General features: G+C 37.6%; 2 protein-coding genes across 2 annotated transcripts in view; both read left to right on the top strand.

Moving 5' to 3' along the window:
- Positions 1 to 4,813: 4,813 nt before the first annotated feature.
- On the top strand, positions 4,814 to 7,912 carry fabp7b (fatty acid binding protein 7, brain, b; the record flags this gene model as incomplete). Its single annotated transcript, XM_080047427.1, has 4 exons — positions 4,814 to 4,912; positions 5,216 to 5,388; positions 6,481 to 6,582; positions 7,862 to 7,912. The coding sequence occupies exons 1-4, from the start codon at positions 4,840 to 4,842 to the stop codon at positions 7,910 to 7,912; spliced, it is 399 nt and encodes a 132-aa protein (XP_079903553.1). The 5' UTR covers positions 4,814 to 4,839.
- A 1,346-nt stretch (positions 7,913 to 9,258) lies between these two features.
- Positions 9,259 to 19,573, top strand: part of smpdl3a (sphingomyelin phosphodiesterase acid like 3A) — an 11,629-nt gene continuing 1,314 nt past the window's right edge. Inside the window, exons 1-7 of the mRNA XM_080047769.1 lie at positions 9,259 to 9,452; positions 12,110 to 12,323; positions 16,129 to 16,273; positions 16,650 to 16,746; positions 17,139 to 17,302; positions 17,991 to 18,171; positions 18,478 to 18,602. Of these exons, the coding sequence (XP_079903895.1) occupies positions 9,344 to 9,452; positions 12,110 to 12,323; positions 16,129 to 16,273; positions 16,650 to 16,746; positions 17,139 to 17,302; positions 17,991 to 18,171; positions 18,478 to 18,602 (1,035 nt within the window). The 5' untranslated portion in view covers positions 9,259 to 9,343. The remainder of the gene's footprint in view (positions 9,453 to 12,109; positions 12,324 to 16,128; positions 16,274 to 16,649; positions 16,747 to 17,138; positions 17,303 to 17,990; positions 18,172 to 18,477; positions 18,603 to 19,573) is intronic.

Below are 19,573 nucleotides of genomic sequence, written 5' to 3'. Positions count from 1 at the left end.
AGCCCCGGAAAAAAATTAAGAGACCAGTCTGGATTTTTCTTCAATCTTCATTTCTACATTACTTAATGAAAATGCTCTTAATGACAAAAAAAAGTATTGGAATTTGGTAGAAATGTTGTCATTAGTTTATATTTTAAAACCAAAATGTTCATTCTACTCAAACATATGCCTCTAAAGAGTAAAACAAGAGACACTGAAAATTTGGAGTGGTCTATTATTTTTTTCTGGAGCTGTATATCCATCGTGATTGTGTTTAACTGTACGTTTGTTTATTCAACAGTTCTTCTGAAATCTTGTTGACAACATTTAAGAAGATGCTGTCTGAAGGCATTCAAGGCAGGACCAAAGAAATTTTGACACATGCAATGGAGGAGGACATTTCTGAAAGTTGCAGCAGGTACACTTTATTTATTTTCATTCATTTATTTCAGGACAATGCACATTAATGAACATGTACAGCAGTACACGTAAATATGCCAGAATGTATCCCGGGGGGTAATTTCCAACTGTAGTCCATTAGGCAGGTTGATGTTACAATGAAAATGACAAAGATATACAATAGAAACATTTGCTATATACTAGAGACAGAGTTGAAATGGGGCAGAGAGGGGAGTGACATGTAGAGAACGACCGCGGGCTGGAATCGAACCCGGGTCCGCTGCTGGCCGAGGCCCATGGGGGGGACGCCCTACCAACTGAGCTAAGGGCGCCCCCAAACAGGACAATTCTTCAGTAGGATTAGTAGGTTAAACGAATACACACTTCATTAGTATGCTCTACTGGGCCAATAAGGTACAGCATACATTTAGAGATGGTTGCACCATAAACCATCTTGATAAACCAAGTGAAGATGTTCAGAAAGTCGGTTCCAACACATTCTATAGCTTCCCATAAATCAGTGCTTTTGATTGGTTTAGGTATTGGTTTTATTATAACGTTTTTTTTTTTACTGTGTAAGAATTTAACTCCTTGTGTATTTTGTGTACCCAACAGCTCTCATGAAATGTTCTGCTCCGATTTTAATTCAATATCTTCAGAAAAATGTCCTGGAACAGCGGATGAATAGCAGCTTTTCAAAGGGTTTGAAAACAACGACAGAGGAAAGTAGAGACAGTATATATTGACCATCTCAGAATATCTTGGAAGAGGTTTGGGTGAAAGCAGGTAAGGACCAGACAATGAGGTAAGGACAGTCATTGTGTGAAGACCTTAAAGGTGCTATGAGGAACTTTTAGATATTTCTGAAACAGTCTTGTTTTTTCCTCTGATGATCATGAATTACATGTTAAAGCAAAACGAGACCATCAGTGCAAAGAATGCTGTTTTCTATATAATTTTGCCTAATGCCTTTGTCATGGGTATACGCTCACCCAGGAACTACAGCTGGCGTAGTAAAAACACTACAGCTTTTGTCCAAAGGGGGACGCTAGAATGAACACAAACTGAAAGTTCCTCGTAGCACCTTTAACAATGTTGTACAGATGTTCTATGGCTCCAATGATGAAGAAGATTGCAGGAATGTTATGTTAGATTTTGTAGATGAAAAGAAAGTGAACCGATGAACTTTACATTATTTTTCTTTTTTTTAGAAGTCCTTAAAATGTATTAGTAATAAGCAAGTATATAAAAATAAAAGTAAATGTAATTATTTAAAAAAAAAACTTTCTCTTGTCATCCTTAATTATTTTACATTTTAAGACTCACAGTAATACGTTTTCCTTTACATACATTCAGAGAACTTGCTTTTTCGTGTGAGGGAACTTCAGTTGTGGTCCGGCAAATTCACACCCACAACATACTTCAAGAATAAATAGCTAATAATCATGCACAAGAATAAATCAATTATCAATAATAAAACAGAGACACTTAACAAGCAACACATCAATACAACAGTGAGGTCAATCTTGAAACAATTTGGAAAAGTTATTCTTAGTGCAGTAGCTGTAAGTCGTGTTTGGTGATCGAAAACGTTTCCATTTCCCACCAGAGAGTGGCGCCAGAGACCTTTTTTGGGAGGTTGCTAATGTCCACTAACCTTGCACTGCACAGCCACAAGTATACAGACACTTACACACACACTAATGAGATGACTGACCAACTCATTAACAAGTCCCAATGCACTACGTAGAATGTATGTCAGATCTGAAACTACTGCTAGCGTGTGTGTGTGTGTGTGTGTGTGTGTGTGTGTGTGTGTGTGTGTGTGTGTGTGTGTGTGTGTGTGTGTGTGTGTGTGTGTGTGTGTGTGTGTGTGTGTGTGTGTGTGTGTGCAAGTAGAGTGAATAAAGCAAACAATTGTTGTTCTAATATGGAAATGTCCCTGTAGCAAAACTTTTCATGATAATTCATATTAAAATATTGTGAGCAGCCAAACACTGTCTATAAATGGCCATAAATCCTCTTTAAATGAGTTCAGTTCAGTTCTTTATTGTCACACAAGGGAAATTTTATTTCAAATGGTGGTAAATGCACAAACACAACATACAAAACAACATAAGACGTTGAAAAAACAACTTGCCCAAATACAACCAAGAAAAATAAAAAAGGAAAAAATGTCACTGTTCGCCAGCTGTAGTTCCTGTGTGATTATACCCATGACAAAGGCATTAAGAAAAACTATATAAAAATAGCATTCTTTGAACTGATGGTCTCGTTTGCTGATACATGTCATTCATGATCATCAGAGGAAAAATTTGACTGTTTCAGAAATATTGAAAAGTTCCTCATTGCACCTTTTTAAGTTAATTCATTATTGTGCTACAGCTACATAGGAACATTTGTATCTATTGCATTTAACCCTGGGCAGCCCTGGGATGGTTCAGAGATTGGTAAAAGCTGAACAACAGTATCAGTTGTAACTTGCTTAACAGAAGTCAACAGTCGTTCTTCATTTAATCACTAGAAAAACAAACTTCCTTTGGTTCAAATTCTTGAAGTTGATATGACACTAATGTACAGTTCACTTTGTGTGAGAAAGCTGAACCTATATGCTCATTGTCTCTCTCTCGCTCTCTCTCTCTCACACACTCGCACACACACACACACACACACACGCACACACTCACACACACACACACACACACAAACACAGAAACCCACATACTAACGTTTATAGACAGTAATTAGTGTGTGTGTTGAGCATGAAGAAATTGCATTTGGGCAGAGGGAGGGGGGTCTGTTAATGCACTTTAGGACAAAGGCCTGTCAAACAACATGATTCTGCTTGAGTGAGTGTGTATGTGTGTGTGTGTGTGTGTTTGTGTGTGTGTGTGTGTGTGTGTGTGTGTGTGTGTGTGTGTGTGTGTGTGTGTGTGTGTGTGTGTGTGTGTGTGTGTGTGTGTGTGTACAGTACACATTCCAGACACAACGAGAGGGCCTGTCTATTAACATAAGGCAGACGGGGAATTGATAAGGGGAAAACTATTGAAATATTCATATTTATTGGCTAATGTGATTGGATTTGACAAATTTTTATTTCGAACATGTGAAAAATTAAGTATACACTACAGATACCTGATTCGCTTACTGATTGAGAAATCTTCTGACTGACTAGGTCCTCATTTTCAATAAGTAAGCTAAGATTAAATGTTGGCGTTGAATGCTCCCTGTGATTTTTTTTATTTTTTTATTTGGTGACTTGCAAATTAATATCTATGTTGTTTCACAGTTTAAAATGAATAGTTTTTAGATTACGTCATGTCAACTGTCTTCACTAGATTAGTTTTGAGGTCAATTGAAACTCTTACATTGTAGGAAAATTGCCCACATTTGAGGAATCTAGTCACATTTTGTCAAGATAACATTTAAATCACATGTAATAGATTGTATAGAGATTATATGGATTACAAGAAGCGAATATAATAAATATATATTTTTTTTTTACTATGGAAAAGGGGTAGGATTAAATAAGTGTATACTTCTTCCTGCTCCTTTTCAGGCATATCATATCAATACAGATCATTTGTTTTATTTGTTTTATTTTCATTTAAACATAAATTTTGTTTATTGTATTTTTATGCTTTTCATTTAGTTTTGTATTGTTTTTGATATGTCTGAAATAAAATTAAAAAAAATAAAATAAATAATAGAACTTTAAGATTTGAGTTCTACATACTCAGAATTTCAATAAGAAAAAGTTACGTCAACTTTTTTGTTCAGAGAGATATTTCCAGACAGTTTTAACACAGTTTAATGTTTGAATCAACATGTTGACCGACTTGGTTTCGTCAGTTATCTGTATGACACTGTTATTGTTTGAAATTCTTAGTATGTAGAACCTAAACATACTGTATAGTTTCATTTTCATTACATATGAATGCTGAGTTATCTCAACAAAAAAGAAAATCAGTTGGCTCAAATGTAGGTTAAAGATTTCCTTAACACTCAAGATTTTTTGTTTTACACTCAGAACTAAATCTAGTTGCCTTTAACTGACAATTTCAATTTTCCTAACTTTCTCATTTCTACAGTGTAGGCTGAGATATGGCAAGCACCACTCTTTACCCCCCCCCCCCCCCCCCCCCCCCCCCGATCAAGTCCAACCGACACCCCTGAAGAGAGTAATTACCTCATTGAGCATACAAATGGTCTAATTTAGTGCTTTTTTTTCTTGTCTAATGGTGCTTAAATCCGTGACCCATTTTAATTGACCAATGGGAACTCAGAGCATATCTCCTGAGCCTATGGGATGCATGACGCCACCCACCTCCATGCATAATAATTAGAGCCTGAACAATAACTCTAGAGGGGACGCTTGCAGTAGCCGCAGCTTGCTTCAGTGTTCTTTGGAGTTTACACCTCTTTGCCTGTCTCTCTCTCTCACTCACATTAACCTTCAACATGGCTGATGCATTCTGTGCCACTTGGAAACTGGTCGACAGTGAGAATTTTGATGAGTACATGAAAGCACTCGGTAAGTAATAGATTTTTATTCTTCTGTATTCTACATTTAGTTTTTTTTTTTTTATCTTTTTTTTGGTTTGTCTTGTGTGGTTAAATTCACCCATAAATGCAACAAGTGAAACAGGGTAAAAAGACAATAAAGAATTGGGGGATTTTAAAAAAAGAAAAAGAAAAAAGAAATGTGAAAAGAAAAAAAAGAAAAGAAAAAATATTAATCAAAAAAAATTAAAATTAAATTAAAAAAGTATGTAAATTTTCCAAGCGTTTGCCATTCATAACAGCCATATTTCTCTTCCCCTGTCTCCTGGTATAGGTGTGGGCTTTGCCACCAGACAGGTTGGCAATGTGACCAAACCGACTGTGATCATCAGCCAGGAGGGAGGCAAGGTGGTGGTCAAAACCCAGAGCACATTCAAGAACACAGAAATCTCCTTCAAGCTCGGAGAGGAGTTCGACGAGACCACCGCTGACGACCGGGTCTGCAAAGTAAGTTCACGCCAAAATAATGTTTAAAACAGTAAAATAACCCGTAGGAGAGCCTCTTGGAACTGTAGTAGAAAATAAACTGTTGAAAAAAATATATATAAGATGGTGCTACACATTTTGAAGGACCTGCAAAGTAAGTCGGCAACAAAATAATGTCTTAAAACATGAAAAAAAGAGTACAATTTACTCTAATCTTGATGTATTTTATGCCCCTGGTACGTTGGGAAAATATAATGTTTTAAAAAGTGAAATAACCCAAAGGAAAGCTTCTTGGAACTATAGTCTTTGTGGGAAAAAAAAGACGTACAAGATGTTGCTATTTGGTAGAGGGCATGAACACATTTAAAAAAAAGTCATAATTCAGGACCTGCAAAGTAAGTTAACGCCAAAATAATGTTTAAAACAATTTTAAAAAAAGTGAACGCATGCCTCTAATCTTGATGTATGGTATGCCCCCTGTAAAGCACTTTGAATGGCCTTGTGTCTGAATTGTGCTATAGAAATAAACTTGCCTTGCCTTGTCTCTTGGAACTGCAGTCTTTGTGAAAAAAATATATACAGTATAAGACAGTGCTCTTTGCTATAGGGCATTAACAAATGTTTATCATAATCTTCATAAAAAATATCTAAATACTTTTATGTAGAAGTTACTTAACAGTTTATTTTTATAGACACAACTCCTTTAGGAATCAGTGTAGCCAGGCGACACCAGAAGTGCTTTAAGTGATTTACAATAAGTGAAAAACTTGTGTCTAACTGGGTTTTAGATCATGCAAACTAATCATACAACGCATATAAGTATCTTATTTAATCTGAGATTTCATTCATTCCACTACTTTACTTGTGTATAGAGTAGATAACAATTTTTTTTTTTTTTCAAAAATGCAGATATGGGGGTTGGGTTGGGGTGGGGCTCCTTTGTTTCTATTAATGGGTCATTGACAAAAAAAACCTCAATACATTTGGAAACAGACAAAAGTATTGGCAGCATCTCAACACACTCATGTTCAACCCTATGTCATTGTTTATTTAAAAAAATAGATGAATAAATAGTTATTTTTTAAACTTTTCTGTTTCTGTTTTGTGTTCCAGTCCATAGTGACCATGGATGGAGATAAGTTGGTTCATGTGCAGAAGTGGGACGGCAAAGAGAACACGCTCAGCAGAGAGGTGACAGGAGACAAGATGGTCATGGTAAGAAGAATGGACCTACTATTTTATTTTATTTTATTTTATTTTATTTTATTTTATTTTATTTTATTTTATTTTATTTTATTTTATTTTATTTTATTTTATTTTATTTTATTTTATTTTATTTTATTTTATTTTATTTTATTTTATTTTATTTTATTTTATTTTATTTTATTTTATTTTATTTTGGACAGTCCAAGATGGTTATGGTAAGAAGAATGGACTGACGAGTTAGTTTAGTTTAGTTTAGTTTATTTAGTTAATTACTTTTTATCATTTCCTGGACATTTAATAAACTTTACAGTAAAAGTTCTCCTCCCCTGATCAGTTTACATGACATTAATAGACTACTGACGAAGTAGAAAGAATACAAGATGGTCATGGTAAGACGAATGGACCTACAAGTTTAGTTTAGTTTAGTTTAGTTTAAACTGTATGATGTGTTATAAGGACCTGTGTCTGCAATAAAGCTTTATAGTTTATGGGGTTTTTTCGTGGACAGTCCCCTTTAATACACTTTACAGTAAAAGTACTCCTCTCCTGTTTGAGTTGTATCAGTTTACATGACTATAATGGACTACTGACTGAGTAGAAAGTGACAATCAAACGTTTTTCAAGTTTTTGTGTGAAGCAATAACTGACTATAGGATCAACACTAATAACTGTATGACAGAGAGGGTAAACTTCTGATCTGGGACGTTATAATGTGCATTCATTAAAATATTGCACCAATAAATACATACTTTTATGTCATGTAAAGGATGTTTAGTCTATTTGGAAGCGAATTAGCCATTGATACTGATTCTGAGATTAATTTCATATCACTGGAAGTTTTTGGAAACTTCTTTAGCCATTCTGATGCATCACTAGCCTCTTCTGTGTGCTTTCAAATAATAAGAGATATCTTAAATATCATAAGGAATCAAGATAATGTAATGTTAGTGGGCAATAGACTTCCCTTCCCTAGTCTGTTTGGGCCTTTTGCGAAAAGTTAAAATAAGTTAAAAACACACAACAAATAATAAAAAGTCACAAACAGACACATTTAAGACATGTATTGTCCTTCAAAAAATAAATCTACTTTAGTTTTCTTTTCTAAGACCAAATGTAGTTTGCATTTTATCACCCTTTCAAAGTCAAAGTAGCTAAACAAATAAAATTATGAGCTAGCTACCAAAAGGTGCCTCATTCAACCACAGTGACCAATTTAAAAAAAAACACATTTTATTGGTAAAATTAGCAATTTTTCAACATTAAAATCAATTCTCTCTCCCTCTTGCAGAATCTTTCCTTCGAGGATATCAAAGCGAGCCGCAGCTACGAGAAGGCATGAGCGCTCCCTCCGCCTGACGAGCGCCCACCACAACCCGGCCAAGAAGTGTTGTTTTGATTTTATAATTGTTATTGACCGTCTTACTTCTCTTTGCACTTCCTTCCTTCCTCCTGCTCATGTACAACGGCCCCGAAAAAGACTGCGTGTGTTTTGTATTAAGAATTTCTTTTTTCGTTTTTTTATGAAAAGCATTTTCTGTCGTGACGGATTGGATCGTCTTTGCAAAAAAACGTGTGTGAATTGAAACATGGAATAAAAAAACACGGAGAAGTACATGTTGGTCTCGTGTCTTTGATTGTGTGTCATAATAGTTACATCATCACTACATTTGGTTGAGGACAGAATAATATTCCTCAATTTAAAGACTTAAAGGTGCTATAGGAGGAACTTTTAAATATTTCTGAAACAGTCAAATTTTTCCTCTGATGATCATAAATGACATGTAACAGCAAATGAGACTATCAGTGCAAAGAATGCTATTTTTATATAGTTTTTCTTAATGCCTTTGTCATGGGTATACGCTCACCCAGGAACAACAGCTGGCGTGGTAAAAACAGTACCGCTTTTGTCCAAAGGGGGCGCAAGAATCAACATTAATTGAAAGTTCCTTGTAGCCACTTTAAGTTCAACCATGTGTTCTAAATCACATACTTTTTATTTTTACTATACAGTATACTACATACTACATACTAAAACATACTAGTTTCCATACTGCAACATGCAATTGGATATATTGGGGCATCCGGGTATTTTTGCCATACTGCATTTGACAGTCATGTATTGGAACATCCTTAATATTTTCCTGGTATACTTAATAGTATATAAGTATGGTTATTGGAACAAAGGGAATATCTCTATCTGGCAATGGACCATAAAGTGTCAAAAAATCAAGCGGCCTAGGCTCTGTAAACTGGCATGTTGTCTAGCTGCTGCAGTGGGCCATACGTTGGGTGGGCGTCCAGTTCACAGAGCCAAGGCTGTGGATTAACTCCATATTTTGTTTCAGCGTGCACACACAGTACATACAGGTAGCGGATCATGAGGATATATTCACTGATTTTGACAAAAAGTGATTTTGACAACAAGCGTTCTTCAAAATTGCTGACTCCACCTTTAAATAAGATTACTTTATCACATTAGCTGTCATTGATGAATGTGGTGGATTGAAAAGTAGGTATGACACTGAAGAAGGCTTTAATATGGAATGTAATCAGAATGCTCGAGTTAGAGTAAATAGCCCACTCAGTTACTTTCTGTTTTAATTTTCTTTGTCCCTCCTCTTGAGCTCTTCGTCACGTGATAGGTCCATCCTCCACTCCACTTCCTTGTTTATGTCAGAGAGGAGAATGACCTACAGCGGTTTGTTTACTCTAGTTCATATGACGGCTCTGTGACAGCAACGTCGGCTACTGTTTGTCGCTATTTAACACAATGCACGCACTGCAGCTTTTGTGCTCTGTGACGTCGGCGCTGCTGGTGCTATGGGTCGCGACTCCGCTTCAAGCTGCGCCCGCATCAAGTGTCTACCTGGCGGGTACAGGTGAGTGAAAACCCCCGGGAGCCCTGGAAGTCTGGTCTTGTGTCACAATCCACGTAACTATTCAGGCTAAACCATGCAACGTTGCCTACTGTAATGTTATTGATTTATTTACAAGGCTTCAGCAATATGAAACGTGTGGTTCAGCTGCTAAAATGCTGTATGTATCTTATATTTAAAGGTGTTTAGTGGATGCCATGGTCGCCGAATTTACCCCCAAGACATTGTGGATTCATATGAATTGTTAAAATCAGATGTGAAAGTTGTATTTTATTGGCGGGAGATTAAAAACCTCTGAATTGACAGATTTTTAAACGGAGTTTGGCAAGAAAAGCTCTCACTTCCACATAGCCGGATTTTAAAAGAGGCTACTTTAGGTTTACTTCCCCTCTTTTATTATGTTTTTATTTTTGATACTTACATTGAAAAACATGTTTGGAGTCTCAGGGCTGTACGCTTATTTTTTAAAGTGGTAGCACTGGTGCTAGCAAGCAAAAAAAATCAGTAGCACAAAAATAAATTTGGTAGCACACAAAGTATGATCGAAAACTTGCATAACCTTAACCCTTGCATTTCGCTCTAATTACCTTTGAGCATGTCATCTTGGTCTCATTTGAGATTCTCAATTAATATTATTTCCTAGTGTGTGCAGTAATAATTGTAGAAAAATTAATAGGGGTGCACTGATTGCAATTTAGACAAAATAATCTAACCTGCCAATTGCAATTTGGCAGGCTGTCGCACTAGTTAGGGTTGCCACCTTGGATTTAGGAAAAAAAGGGACACTTGAATGTTTGGGGCGGAGGGCTCGGCCATTATTAGGCTACCAGTTCAGACTGACCAGTGTAATGACCTATAATAACCATACACACCTACAGTGCTTTTTACAGTATAGGCTAAATAGGGAGACTGAGGTGGGTGGGGACCCTGGACCTTGTAGGGGGGCCCCGGAAGGAAAAAATGCAACCTTTTAAAGTAAAATTCATCAATCTGGTGCACTTTGAGAATAATATTGCATGCAACCATGCCCAGGGGCCCAAGGGCTCGGGGGGGGGAGGGGGGCCTAAGCCAGAAATACTGATAGTAACTTTAAATGTTGCATTGTCAAAGAGCTCAGTCACTCATGTCAATAACAGGGTCCAACAAGGAATAGCCTAAATATAAGGAAATAAATCATCATGGCCCCAACTAGGTGACAAATAGAAAAGCAAGTGCAAAACAAAAGCATTATTAGCTCTGTCTAAGGGGCTTCATGAGGGACAGCTAAGCCCCCCACACACAAACAGGAATAAGCTTGCTATGTGTAAATTCTATACTGTTCATGAAAAGTAGCTTTCCACCCTGTATATGTTGCAATGGGCCCCTCCATCATATAACATGGGTCTGCAGACCAATCTACTGTACTGTTTTCACAGTTGCAGAGTAAAGAGTGCCTGTTTAAGAAAAATAATGTTCCTTCTGCAGCTCAAGATTTGATTAAAATGTTCCTCTGCTCTGATGCATTTAACTTTAAAACGGTACAAAGAGTCTGGGCCCATTATCTCATAATCCGTCTATGAACCAACTGGTTTCCACAATCTTTTTTATTTTCGCGGGCAGCATGCACAAGCATTATTTATTAAAAAAAAAAAAAAAAAAAAAAAAAAAAAAAAAAAGTGTGGGGCCCCACACAGGGTCTTGAAACGGGCCCCGAAATCGTTAAGACCGCCCCTGCCCGCCCGCCTCTCCGATGCAATAGCGGGCGCAACAAACTCCTCGGCCCGTGTGAGACGGCCTTAACTACTGAACGAAGGAAGGAAATCAAATGAGGTTTTGGCATTTTCCCCAAAAAACGGGTCACAGCTGGTGAAAAAAAGAGAACAATTCTGGGAAAAACGGGACGGGTGGCAACACTAGCACGAGTGCGATTGGAGTTGTATTCATCATCGCACGTGATCAATTTCAGTAGCAAATGCGATCAAAACTGTCGCACTGTACAGCCCTGAGTCTGTTCAAAAGCCTAGCAGAAAAGATAGGCTAATAAGTTATATAATTAAACTCATAATAGCCATTATCTCACCACAAAACACACACAATTGTCAATATATGAGTAGAGCCCTAATGCTACATTACATACAAGCCTAAAAGGAAACTAAATGCAAAAAGAAAAAATAACTTGATCATAAACATGTACCCTCACATACTAGATCGTTCTTGGGTTAATTTTAAGGTTGGGTGTAAAAGCAAAAATGTAGTAGGCCTATTTTCTGTGCAGTTTTCAATTTCATTCCAAGTGAAGTTTCTTACATGATAATTTCTCAAAATGTGTAGATAGTCAAATGTTCACTAGTCTTGCACAGCCAGACCAAGTGACAGCTAGTAGTAGTAGTAATAGTAGTGATGTAGGACATTTGCACAGATGCATTCAGTATGGTAGGTGTATGTGCCTCAAAAAAAAAAAGTTAATTTTATTATGTGTAGATGTGTAGATAGTCACATTTTCACAAAGCCAGACCAAGTAAAATGGTATGGTGGGTGTGTGCCATAACATAACATAACATAACATAACATAACATAACATAACATAACATAACATAACATAACATAACATAACATAACATAACATAACATAACATAACATAACACCTATATTTCAGTCTTATTCTCTCTGTCTCTATCAGGCAGGTTTTGGCATATCACAGACCTCCACCTGGACCCCACCTACCACCTCTCCCCCGACCCGACCAAGGTGTGCTTCTCGTCCAAAGGAGCGGCCGCCTCGAGCCCCGGGCTGTATGGAGACTATCTGTGTGACTCTCCATATCAACTCATCCAGTCTGCCCTCTCTCACATGGCTACGCTCACCCAGCAACAGGACTTCATCATATGGACTGGGTCGGTATCAAATCTAATCAGTTTTATTTGTACAGCCCAATTTCACAACTAGACATTTGCCTCAATACCAGTATTTTTTTATATGAAATAACAGATGTTGGTTTATCAATTCAGAATTTTTCTTTTTCGGAAATCAACTGTTAAAAAAACAGATAAAACAAATGATTTGCCAACTTTCGTATGTGCAAAAGTTTGTGAACCCTGAGCTGCATTGCTTAAATCGAGCAGGTAAACCCAATCAGGTGGGCCAAATTGAGTGATGAAATGGACCCATCTAATGAGAGCTATTTAGGGAATTAATTGGGTGGCACTAGATAAAACCTTTGTCTCAGTGGACTTCACATTCCATACAGTATGACACCCTCTGCCCTTAGACCCTTACAGTACACTGATGGGGGGAGGAGGGGAGGTTTTCATTTAAAGGTGCTCCGAGGAACTTTTAGTTTGTCTTAGTTCTTTGGACATAAGCGGTAGTGTTTTTACGACGCCAGCTGTTGTACCTGAGTGAGCGTATACCCATGTCAAAGGGATTAAGAAAGTTTAAATTTATAAAAATAGCATTCTTTGCACTGATGGTCTCGTTTGCTGTTACATGTAATTTATGATCATCAGAGGAAAAATTAGACTGTTTCAGAAATATTTAAAAAGTTCCTCGTAGCACTTTTAACTTAGCTGAAAGGAAACTCATGAAATTATCAATAATGAAACTTAGCAGCTCATCGAAACTTTGTCTTTTGGTTACATTAGTTTCATATCCTGCAGCAGGGTGTGTGCGTGTGCGTGTGCGTGCGCGTGTGTGTGCGCGTGTGTGTGTGTGTGTGTGTGTGTGTGTGTGTGTGTGTGTGTGTGTGTGTGTGTGTGTGTGTGTGTGTGTGTGTGTGTGTGTGTGTGTGTGTGTGTGTGTGTGTGTGTGTGTGTGTGTGTTCGTTCTTTTGAGGTTTTTTGAACACACAGAATGAGGAAGTTTCAGTGAAGTAAATTCACTCTGGATTGTCCCTACTTCCTCAAAGGAAATGTTTTATGTTTTATTTGTTTTCAGTCTTTCTAAAAACACATGTACAGTATTAGATCAATGGTCTTTTCAAGTTGTACGGACATACATTTTCCCCACAGGATTATCCGGCAATTGTGATTAAAAACATGCAGAGAACGACCCGGGCTGGATTCTAACCCGGGTCTGCTGTGAAGAGGACTGAGACTCTATGTGGGGGGGGGGGGGGGGGGGGATCTAACCACTACACCGGAAGCGCCGTGTGTGTGTGTGTTTGTCTAAGTCTGTGTATATGTATATGTGTGTGTGCTTTCATGTGTGTCAGCGAACAGAAGTGCCACTTCCTCTTGTTTTGTGTGGTTGCCTTTGTTGTGTTTTTTTTGGTTGAGCGGCCCGTAATAGATTGGCCATTATAACAGAATATGATGTGAACATGTGAAAACACTTGCCCCATCTCATAAGATAGTGGCATAAATGCAACTAGTGATACTTTAATTTTCTCAGTTATATGAAGATTATTGTGCTCATTTCTCATGATTTCTCATGATTTTGACAACAAGTGTTCTCCAGAATCACTGACTTCACCTTTTTAAAAGACAGTGGATAAATTCCCAAAGCCACATTTGAGCAGTGAACCAGCAGCTTTTGAAATATGAGAAAAGGCATGGAGTTGTCCACAAATGCTTCCATAACTGCCTCAAATTCTCCGAGGGACATGGAAACTAACCCTGCGTTCCAAATCACATACTCTTTCTTTTTTACTACACTACATACTAAAGTACAGAAGGGTTTTAGGGCCACAGGAGAGAAAAAAAAATCAGATAAGGAAGATTTTTTTCATTATGTCGAGAAATGTCAAGAATAAAGACGAATACTCCAAAATGCAATTGGAGTTAGTGGGACATTTATGTATTTTCAGCATACTACAATTGACGTTCATGTATTGGGACAATCCTAAATCTTTTTCTGGCATACTAAATAGTAGGGAAGTATGGGGATTGGAACGCAGGGTAAACTTTGATAGTGACATGGAAAATCTGTTGTGAGCCTCCATAGTGCACTCTAGTAATCGGCAGCTAATCAGCTCAGGCAGGAATTCAAGAGGCGTATTAAACATGCTTAAGAGAACCAACGCTTTGGCACTTAATCCTCCACCCTGGGGAGTCCTGTTGTTGTTTTTTCAAGATTTAAAGGTACACTGTGTAGTTTCAAATAAAGGGGGGATTTGTTTACATTCACAGCGCATGCTTTTAATTTACTAAACATATTTTTCTCTACATGTAATTCTTAGTATTGAATAATTCTATCATCATAAATCAAAACTAAATTATTTTGGAGGACCTGGAACTAAACGTAAGACTAGAATATGTTTTGTAAACCAAACTGTGGGCCCTGCTGCTGTAAACAACAACAGTGAAATTTTTTTAGGAAGCTTTCTAACTTCAAAACAGTGTACCAGGGATCCAAGTTTCCTGTGAGGAAAGTCTGTTTATTCAGTTATGAGAATAAACCTTAGAAAGTCTTCACTTCTCTGACACAGTTACATACAGCTCTGGAAAAAATTAAGAGACCACTCCAAATATTCAGTGTTTTCATTTTACTATTTATAGGCATATGTTTGAGTAGAATGAACATTTATTTTGGTCTTATTCTGTAAACTAATGACAACATTTCTACAAAATTCCCCCGAAAATATTGTCAATAAGAGCCTTTTCATTAAGTAATGTAAAGATAAAGAATTACGAAAAATCCAGACTGGTCTCTTATTTTTTTCCAGAGCTGTAGTGCACCTTTAAATTACTAAGCAAGCAGATTAGTATTATTGTTTGGCTTCATTCTATTGTTATTGGGCTTGGTAGCATGAGGTTGCCTTCAGGGGGAAATCCATTGTGCGTAGGGATTCACATGATTTGAGTAGAGCACTGCTGAGCCAGCCATGCCAGGAATCCAGCTCAGATTTGATGAACAGGAAATACAGCCAGTGTTGAGAAATCTGGGTTTGCCCCAATTTCTACCATTGGACTTTTAACTCGTCACTTACTGCGGTTACTTCACATCCGTGCCTAGTTCTCTTTGCTAGTTGTATTTTTTTTTGTTCATGTAAGAGTGGGAGATTTATCTAAATGGATGGTTTAATTAAAGGTGGAGTCAGCGATTCTGGAGAACGCTTGTTGTCAAAATCACTTTTTGTCAAATCAGTGAATATCTCCTCATGATCCGTGATCGTTACCTGTATGTGTGTGTGCTGATTTATTTTTGGTGTTTATTAATACACAGTCCAGGCTCTGTAAACGGGCATGTTGCTCCCTAGAGTAGGCCTCCTTTGTTTACATACCAGTTTACAGAGCTCAGGCTGTGAAGATTGACATTGTAGTCTCTACTATTTATGCACATTATAGTCTTGTGTTCGAAGGCATTAAATGAAACGTGTACAATATTTGTATTCTTCTATATGTGGTTTAATAACAAATCCAGTGTTAATACACAGCATAGGCTCTTAAACAGCTATGTAAACAAAGGATATGTAAAGAAAGGGGGCCAACCATATCAACATGGCCAATTACAGAGCCTAGGCTGATTAATAACACTCGTTAATTGTATCAATGCCCACACAGTATAGACAGGTAGTGGATCGTGAGGAGATATTCACCGATTTGACAAAAAGTGATTTTGACAACAAGCGTTCTCCAGAATCACTGACTCCACCTTTTAAATAGGCCTACAATAGACTATGTAATATAATATTATTTATGATTCACATTAGCTGTCATTGATAGATATGGTTCGATTAACACTGGGTCTTATTCTGAACAGTGACAGCCCGCCTCACGTGCCTGCCGGAGAGCTCTCTACTGACATGGTGATCCAGGTCATCAGTAACATGACTCACACCATCACACAACACTTCCCCAATCTCACTGTGTTTCCTGCACTGGGGAACCATGACTACTGGCCACAGGTAGATATACTATACTGTTCCCTTTCAAGTATTGTGTGTGTGTGTGTGTGTGTGTGTGTGTGTGTGTGTGTGTGTGTGTGTGTGTGTGTGTGTGTGTGTGTGTGTGTGTGTGTGTGTGTGTGTGTGTGTGTGTGTGCGTGTGCGTGTGCGTGTGCGTGTGCGTGTGCGTGTGTGTGTGTGTGTCAGCCAGCCACTACATAGTAATGAAATTTAAGGTTGTATAAATAACAATAGCAGCATTGTTTTTCAAGAAGCTTGTCCATATTTCGGTACTCACAAGACAGGCACCGGTACCAATTCAGTAAGTATTGGTTCTTGATACCCATCCCTAATCAAAACCATAAGTATCTGTGTTTGCTTGTCTGTCTGTTGTTAGGACCAGATGCCGAGCTCCACTAACGACATCTATGAAGCTGCTGCCAAGCTGTGGAGTCACTGGCTGCAGCCTGAAGCCCTGCAGACACTATCACAGGGTAAAGATGGAGAGATAGATAGATAGATAGATAGATAGATAGATAGATAGATAGATAGATAGATAGATAGATAGATAGATAGATAGATAGATAGATAGATAGATAGATAGATAGATAGATAGATAGATACATTTTTTATTGGGATAAGTAATAATGCAAGTTCTTTAAAAATATTAATAATGTGTGGCCGCTTAAATAATGAACAGTGTTTTGACACAGCCTAGGCTCTGTAAACTGGCATGTTGCTAGCTTTTTTCAATACAATTCATGTTAAGTACCTTGTAGCATTTCTTTCTTTATCTAACATTCATCATGTTGGTATAATGGTCTAATACAGCCTAAATAAAGCAATAGAAACCTTTTATTTAGTGCTCTTTCTCTTGTCCCTTCAGGTGGTTTTTACTCCCAGCTGGTGAAGCCTGGTCTGCGTGTCGTGAGTCTGAACACGATCCTGTACTACGGACCAGACCATGTGACCAGGAACCAGACAGATCCAGCAGGACAGTTTGAGTGGTTTGAGACAACGCTGCAGAAAGCTGCTCTCAGCCTCGAGAAGGTCTTTGATTTATTTTTTTATTAACCTTTATTTATCCGGGAATATTCTCATTGAGATTCAAAACCTCTTTATCTCTGTCTAACATACTTCTTTTGTTTTTTTAAAAGATTATTTTCTGGGTTATTTTATGCTTTATTTAGACAGTTTAAGAGAGACAGAGGTAATATGGGGTCAAAGAGGGGAAGACATGCAGAGAACGCCCCGGGCTGGATTCTAACCCGGGTCTGCTGTGAAGAGGACTGAGACTCTTTAGGGGGGGCTCTAACCACTACCACACGAGCGCCCCGGTCAAACATACTTCTGTCTTTATATCATGGACTGTGACGTTTGGTTGAGGGTTTATCGCAGCTTACCCATAATTTTTTGCGAATAAAAAAGATTTACGAAAGGGAATTAGAAACTTTGCCTAGTTTGCACTCGACACTGATTTCATCATCCTCGTAGAAACATGTCTACACATTACTTTGTTTTGCTGCCATTTTTGCTTTTGTGGGTCTGTTTGTCACAGTAACGTTAGGTGACACGGCAAGGTCCAGAATACATGCCTTCATTGTTATTCTAGGTTTACAAAAAATAGATTTTTGAACGTTTTTGACATAATTTCCACACAATAACAAAGGACTACTGCAGGATATCAATGATGTACACAAAGGGTTTGTATTTAAACGTGTCTTCCTTGTTATTCTAGGTTTACATCATAGGTCATGTTCCGATGGGGTTTCTGCCTTTTACCAGAAACATCACCGCGATGAGAGCGAGTCACAACGAGCGGCTGGTCTCCATCTGCAGACAGTACAGTCACGTGATAGCAGGACACTTCTACGGACACACACACAGGGACAGCGTCATGGTGCTACTCGACCAACAAGGTAAAACAACATATTCTCATTCAATTGTGCTAACTGTTGTGTACTCGCGTTTTTGTTAACTTTAAAAAAAAAATGTATTGTGTTTATTTTATTTAGAATATATATTAAATGTTTTCATTTGTCATGTTCTGCTAAAAGTACTATAATATGTATAGTTTTCTATTTGATCATGTGAGGTTGAATTTTTTAACAATTATACTGTTATATGGTTATATTGGAGCAGGCTGGTGTAATAAGTCACTCCTTCTGATATAATACTAAAATTATTTGGTCTTTGTGTTTTTTTTTTTGTTTTTTGTTCTGAAGGTAAACCAGTGAATTCTCTGTTTGTGTCTCCGGCGGTCACGCCCATCAAAGCCGTAGTTGAGCCGTATTCCAACAACCCGGCTTTCCGCATGTACATGTTCGACTCCAAGGACTTCACTGTGTTGGTGAGTAACTCTCTGAATCAACAGTATCAATTAAACAAGTTTTTATTTCTGTCCTATCTGCATCATTTTCCAACTCCAAAAATATATATTTTTAAAAAGCGTTTTAAATGGGTTGTGAACCACATAATACTTATGGGAAAATGTAGGGTTAGGACTAACAGGACAGCTGGGCCAAGGGAAGACTGAGGGAAGAAAAACCTCATTCATTATATTATAATAGTGATTTTATAATGATAGAACGCCGGTTCCTTATGGGTGAAGTATTCCTTTAAATATCGCAAATGGTTATTCCCCACCAACCTTTAAAAGGAGGATGCGTCTGTGTTTGTCTGTATTTTTAAATTTGTATTTTAAATTTGAGTAAAAAGTTATTTGGATCAGCGGTTCTGTAGAAAACTGCAAACAAAACTCTGTGAAGCCAGCAAGATTCTGGTTGCTGATTTTATTTTATTTAACCTTTATTTACCCAGGCAAGCAAATTAAGAACAAAATTCTTATTTTCAAGTGCAGCCTGAAGGGGAAGGGGGAGGGGAGTGCTAAAAGTTAAATCCTATCTTAAAGATAAGATAGGATTTTTGATTTTCATTGTATGAAACATACAACAAAATGAAGGTGCCCTCAAGGACCGGGCCTCAATACAAATTGATAATAAATAAAAGAGTGCGGAGACATTGTCTATCTGTGCTAGTACTGGTGCTCGGAGTGGCCAAAAAGGATGAGAATGTCGCTACCATAACACCAGGAATAGACATGCATCAAAATCCAAGTTGCGGTCCGTTGCTAGTTCAAAACAGGCAATGCACTAGCAGCGTAAACTAATGAAACTATAAAATAAAACTTTGATTAGGCCTCTAGTGGGATCTCTCATTTTTATTTCAGACTTAAACTTTTACAAAAGGTTGAGAAGATACAGAGCAGAAGTGAGAATTGCTTGAGAGAGGGGAAGAAAAAATTACAAATTCTGCTCAATC

The sequence above is a fragment of the Ammodytes marinus genome, assembly GCF_949987685.1.
Source record: "Ammodytes marinus genome assembly, chromosome: 19".
Taxonomy (NCBI): domain Eukaryota; kingdom Metazoa; phylum Chordata; class Actinopteri; order Uranoscopiformes; family Ammodytidae; genus Ammodytes; species Ammodytes marinus.
The sequence above is the reverse complement of the archived record's forward strand: the minus strand, read 5'-3'. Positions and strand labels throughout refer to the sequence as shown.